This window comes from Vollenhovia emeryi, unplaced genomic scaffold (genome assembly GCF_000949405.1).
Source record: "Vollenhovia emeryi isolate VEMERY1.0 unplaced genomic scaffold, V.emery_V1.0 DF939155.1, whole genome shotgun sequence".
In the NCBI taxonomy this organism is placed as follows: Eukaryota; Metazoa; Arthropoda; class Insecta; order Hymenoptera; family Formicidae; genus Vollenhovia; species Vollenhovia emeryi.
Genome location: NW_011967211.1, coordinates 757,424 through 763,978, shown reverse-complemented (window position 1 = coordinate 763,978; position 6,555 = coordinate 757,424). Strand labels below are relative to the sequence as shown.

At 39.4% G+C, this 6,555-nt stretch overlaps 1 protein-coding gene across 1 annotated transcript in view; it reads left to right on the top strand.

Annotated features, from left to right (window-relative positions):
- Window positions 1-698, top strand: part of LOC105565207 — an 11,388-nt gene extending 10,690 nt beyond the window's left edge. Inside the window, exon 16 of the mRNA XM_012018209.1 lies at window positions 614-698. Coding sequence (XP_011873599.1) covers window positions 614-698 — 85 coding nt within the window. The remainder of the gene's footprint in view (window positions 1-613) is intronic.
- The last annotated feature ends 5,857 nt before the right edge of the window (window positions 699-6,555 follow it).

The window sequence follows — 6,555 nt, the reverse complement described above, 5'->3', positions numbered from 1 at the left end:
GGATTATCTCATGTCCGGTGAGACCAAGTACACGCGAAGGAACACGCGGAAAGCTAACGAAACCAACGTAAAATTGGCAGAATAAACGAGTACTTCGATCGATGGGCAACGAGAGATTTAATTCAGTTGCCCGGTGCGGGTAATAATAATCATTTTTATAGCCAATGCGATGTAATATACGGCGCGATATGGAAAATGGACGAAGAAACTCGAGCAATTCCGTGAATTGGCGTGAATACGCGGAGAAAGGATATCGCGGTGTATCGCGTTGCATTTTCAGGTCAAATCGCGACGCGATAATTGCCAACGGGCGTCTAAATAATTTCATCAGATAAATCGGATAAATCATCGATGCGCGATTATCGTAATTGACACATTCGCCCTATCTATGCGCCAGACAAGCCTGTGAAACCTCGTAAATCGTCCTAGCTCGTCGGGATGAACCCAGCGTCGTCGCGTGTTTGCGCACACGTACCACTGTCCGCGCTAATCCACCTGCACGAACACCATCGCTGCAGTGCAGTTAATGGCGTTGCCCTCCGATAATTAGATCGGCAAATTGGCGTCAAAAGTTGAGGGATTTCGATACGTAAATGTTACAACTCAATTACAGACACCCGGTGTTACCATGCGATGTAAATCCGATGTTTCTTTTAAGTAACAATGTTAAAGAGGAAAAATGGGCATTTCTATCGTGACGGATGCTTGACAGCATTGTTCACTTCTACCTAGCTGGATTATGTAATACTTAACTTATTTGCATTTAGAATACTTTGGAAAATCAACCGATGTCGCAATAAAACAAGATACCATAATTTTGCATAATTTTCTAGTAGTACGTATATTCATAACGCAATTTCAAACCGAAGAGATAGAAAAAAAATAATAAGAGGGAACGAAATAGTACACCACGCACAGGTGTATATGTTGTCTCAAAGATTTTCATAAAATGCAGACGTTTCATATGTATCCGCGCGATAAAAGCCAAATCTTTCAAACCCGCGGCCGCCACGCCGACTCAATCTCGCCGACTTACTCTCCCATCTAACCGGAAAAAGAGTGTATGCAGCGTGTTCCCTTCTGCCCCCCCGACCCGGCTCGGCTCAAAATATCTCGAAAGTTTCCTCGTAAAGTAAGGCCACGCGGCGGAATTCCCTCCGGCCAATTAAAGTCTCGAAATCGGACGTGCTCGCTTATGCAGGCAAAACGGGCAAGGCAGGGATGAGAGAGAGAGAAAGAGAACGCGAGAAACGGACCGAGATAGAGAGAGAGCGAGATAGAGTAAGGATGGGACACAGCCGTGTAGTCGGTGGATGTTATTACTTATTCGACTCTGGGATTTTAAGGGCGGGCTGGATTTATTTAGATATTCCGGCAGGAGCATCTGCTCGTGGTTCGATGTCTCCTCTCCCGCGCCTACGCTCGCCCGTTTCGCTCTTCTTCGGCGTGCATTAATATACGCACCGGAGGTAAGAGGCAAGCGATATTTTTACATAGCATTAGGCTGTTCGTGCGCCCGCGGAAGCTTTGCGCCGCGGCTTGGATCGCTAACGGGGGTTGAAACGCGAGACATCGCCAAGTTAAACAGTCTGTACATGTAATTCGTTCATGAGGCTCGTAGAGCCTCACCGAGATTACGCGGCGCATCATTGTGTTTACTTCTACCGTTGGAAATCAGTGCCATTGTTGCAAGTATTACGATTATTACGCATGCAGTTACAAGCTGTTTCCTTCAGGTACATCGATTTGTTATAAGTAAATTAATATAGAGGAAAGCACCCTAGAGTGTGAGATAGGATCCTAATATGGGATAGCGCGGTTTCTATTAAACTAATAGGCATCGTTACTTGGAATTTTCTCTTACCTTGAAAATCATGTAATCGTGGGACGTGGTAGTTTGACAAATTTTATGAGTGTTTTAAAATTTTACCATACATTTTACTAGTAATTATGCTTAGTATACATTTTACTATTAAAATGTATGGTAAAGTTTCAAAAAACTTTCATAAAGTTCTACAAAACGCCACGTTGTCCCACGATCACATAATTTTCCGGATAAATTTTAAGAAAAAATTCTCCCCATGCAGTTGATTCCATCATGAATTTATTGGAGCAAAATCTGTTTAGTGGAAAATTCATTGCTAGATTGTGTAATCATTGACAAATAAAGTTAAACAGGACCATTACGATATAAGTCAAACAAGCGAGAACGCCTTCAGGTCCGAGCAAGATGTTGGTAGTCCAATAAAATTGTAATCTAACGTGTGAACGCGTGATTGAATTTGGATGTTGAAAACCTGCTATCTCATATTAGAAACCTATCTCATAGTAGAAGACTCTATATGTACGAATATTATTGCCAGAGAAATTAAATTTTGATATTCTGTAGAACTGTGGATTTTGTGTTCTATCACATTATGTTGTATTTTTATTCTTGTAATAAGAGATCGTAAAAAATATAATTAAATACTTTTATCTCGAAACTGAGAATAAGTAATATTAATTTCATAATTAATCATAATACACGAGTGCAATAAACTGCGGAAAAGATGTAGCTGAAGGAAACAGATTACGTATAAAAATTCAACACTCATCAATTCGCGATGTCCATCGTTGTCCATCGATGTGTTTTCCGCTGCAATTACATCTGCAGCCTCCGGAAGTGATTTAGGAGCATCCTGCGTTGTCCCACGTTGCTCGCACTTCACTTCACTTCGCGTAATATAGCAATCGCGACACGAAATTCACCACGAGATAATAATTTTAATGAACTTAATATTTCGCAAATTTTCGAATTTTGTAATTAATAAGCATTTATCGATAAAATTGAATTTGTAAATTATAACAAGATCAAAAGTTAGAGAGTTGTATATGTCCTTCACGTCACTTTCTGAACGATGCGACACTTTTGCGACGCGAGATTCGCGATTTAATTTGAGAATTTATTAAAAACGTCACTTCGCGATATCCTTACGAGGCTTAATTTGGTAATTTCCTCGCGAATATTATTTAACGACAACCATAGCATTGAAATATGTACAAAAAATCCAAATCTAAGAATCGTAATGAAAAGCAAAAAATCTTTCAACGTTTTCGCGATATTCTTATCCAATTCAAATCTAATTCGATAAAAATCAATATCGACTAATAAATCCAATTTATGTAAATATTTATGTAAATAAAAAAGTATAAAGTAATGGTGCAATCTGTTGGTGTAATTACACCAAAAAATTAGAATAAAAAATTACACTTGCAATATTTGAGAATTTACTTTTATAAGTTTTCCATTTCCCTATATTTTCTTTTCATTCGATTCTTAGGTAAAACTACATATCGTGCAAAAATCTATACGCGAAATGAATGGCACTGATTTCAGAAACATCGATTTCGGCGGAAAAGACCATCACCTGTACCCTAAAGGCTACTCACCAATTACAACTGCTCAGGATCGGCCACGTCTCGCATTCGAATCTTTAATGAAAATACAATATCGCTAATTAATTTACAATGAACAAATAAGTACGTTTTCTTTTATAATACTCAAAGTCTATCTTGTGCATATTTGCAAAAGTTTTCATATTATACGAAATATATTTTTAAATATATTTGGTATATTAAATATTATTTATAACGAACTATACAATATTTAATAATAGTATAGATTAAAAATTTATATAATTATTGAGAATACTTCCATAAAAGATGTATATTTTAAAATTGTTAAATTTTAAGCGCGAAATGTGTTAAGATAAAAGTGAAATCTACCTTCGAGCCGATCCTGCTTTGCCCGAACCAGATCCTCTGGTGCTGCAGCCGCCAGATTCGTAGAAAGTGCGTCTACATCTCTGCATCTGAAACAATAGACATCGTATCGATTAAAATTATTAATCTAACAAGATATCGATACGGCATCGTAACACGAATTTATTAAATAAATGAAATACTTCTATGCTGGAATAGTAGGCAAATATTTTATCTCGATTTCTAAATCCATTCCACTTTTTTAAAAACTAATTACTTTACAAACTGGAGAAATACTTTAACCACTCTGCATTATCGCAATAAAAATATATTACCGAATTAAACGATTATAAATGAAATAAAGAATATAACCGAAGACTTTACAACGAATTTTATAAGACTCGAACCGGATCCTCCGATACTGCTCTTCTCAGTTTTAATTCTCCTCACTTTCGCGATTTTAATTTAATATTAATTACACGCGTGCAAGCGGAAGATTTTTATAACAAAATTATATTTAATTTAATAATATGTATATCTGTGAATTTCATATTTGCTTCTAGTTTAATGACTGTAATAGTCTGCAACATTAATTTTGTTATCTATTTCTCGCCAGTCTTTACATTTTTGTATTTATATACCATTATATGACAGTAATGTAACTGGATTGTAATTTGTTTTTATATTCTATAGAAAAGTGTGTGCACTTCAGCGAAAAATATACAAAGAATTAATATATTAATGTATACTGTAATTAATTTATTATAATATCGGTATAATATATGTACCTATATTTTGAAACATCATACGTAATGCATTTGCAAAGTTATTCAAAAACAAATACTGACCAATATTCGCAAACACATAAAATTCAACGTATTGCACTTTATCAAATATTACACTTAGAAGTGTGCGTTATTTAATAATAATTAAGTTAAATCTCGAAGTTTGCAAAAAGTTCTTCGTAAAGACGATTGAAAAAAATGATTAGTAAAAAGCTAACGTATCGCGCTAAATTATCAATTTTCACATTAACTTATTAGCATTAACATTCATTCATTTCGTAATTGTAATGCATTAATAATAATTCCCTACATTTCGCCCAATATATTCAATCGTTGCTCATTAAATAATCATCGCTTTCCTACCGGAAAATGTAATGTATGCCGGGCTATATCGGCCTAGATATCAGATTTCGAAGTATCAATGGAATTATGATTACAGCGTGCATCGCAACGTATCATTGTAACTTAATCGCCGTAAGCAAAGTGTCGCTGCGAGAGTGCGCGACTAATGCCCGTTTCTACCGATTAACTTTGATCCAGGTTTCAATCACTTCTGATCGTTTTCTAATTCGTGGAACTAGAAAAAGATACGAATTAAGTTGAACCGAGATCAAAGTTAAACTGCATTGGGTAGAAACGGGCATTAGAGTCGGTCGCCGTCAGCGCTCGGCATTATTTCCCTTCAACTTATTCTACAATGGACGCAAAACGCTAAGCCGCAACGCGAGAAAGTCACAGTCAAATATGAGAAGAATGATCGGACTGCTATCGGCCGATTTCTTGCGTCGCGGCCTTTAGCGTCTTGCGTCCAGTGTAGAATAAACTTAAGGCTGATGGCAGAGAACAATCCGTAAACGCTCAAGACTGTCTCAGTCGTAGACGTAGGGCAAGGCAGAGAGAAACGTAAGTCGTGAAAGGCTTTTGTACACGACTTACGTTTCTCTCTGCCTTGCCCTACGTCTACGACTGAGACAGTCTTGAGCGTTTACGGATTGTTCTCTGCCGTCAGCCTAACTACGGCAAGATACGCCCGTTCTACCAACTTTCCTCACGATTACCTCAACGAGCGAAGTCGATCCCCTTCTCTCTCTTTCTCTCGAGAAAGCAAAAGCCTCGCGAGAACGTAATATTTCGTGACTCGATAGAAGAAAACGTTTCCGGCGAGGGGGAAAACCGCCGAGGGAATTGTAATGTACAAATTTGCGGCATTACTGAGCTTTACTAGGCATTTTTTGGACATTAGGCCTTGCTGGGGCAATGTAAAGATAAAGCAAGATAAAACAAGATGAACAAGATAACGAGATAAAGCAATGCCCACTGGGCATTAGCGGGCATTGGCGTGCGCCAGGGTCTTGGTCAGCGGTTTCCCTCTCGGTTTCCGACTAAGCTCGCTCACGAACAGAAAATGTTTAGGCCGCGACGCTACAGATCGCGAGCGAACGTTCCAGAAGGGAAAAATCGCCGCGGCGAGATCGGCAATGTCGCGCCGGCTGAGGAATCGCTTCGCGACGCGTAGACTCTCGCCGAGTATCGTCGCAGATACCTCGTACAGCTCGTTATTGCGCTCGCCCTCGGCGATTTACCGTTTACGTGCGTCGCTCGTTCAACATCTGCATGATTTTGACCGGGCAGCTAGCAGCGAGAGCGCGCCAAAATACCTCTCCGCGCCGGGAACGGCGTCTCACCCCCACGCTTGACTGGCTCGGAATGAGTGAGCCGTTACGGCGGCCGTGCCGCTCGGCGTGCCGAGCCTCGCCCCCCCCCACTTTCCCGCGCGCGGCGCGAAAAATAAACGGGATGAATCGGATTCATTTCAACGCGCCTCTTTCTCTCTCTCTCTCGCTCTCTCTCTCTCTCTCGCTCTCTCTCTCTCTCTCGCGCTCGGTATTCTCGTAGCTGAATGTAGATCGGAGTATGTGACGTTATGGCGATACATTTATCGAGCGATTATTTGATTGAGGTAGCTGTTTCGCGACAGTAATGCTCAGAAGTTTCTACCAGACAGGAACCGGCACTCAATTATTACAAT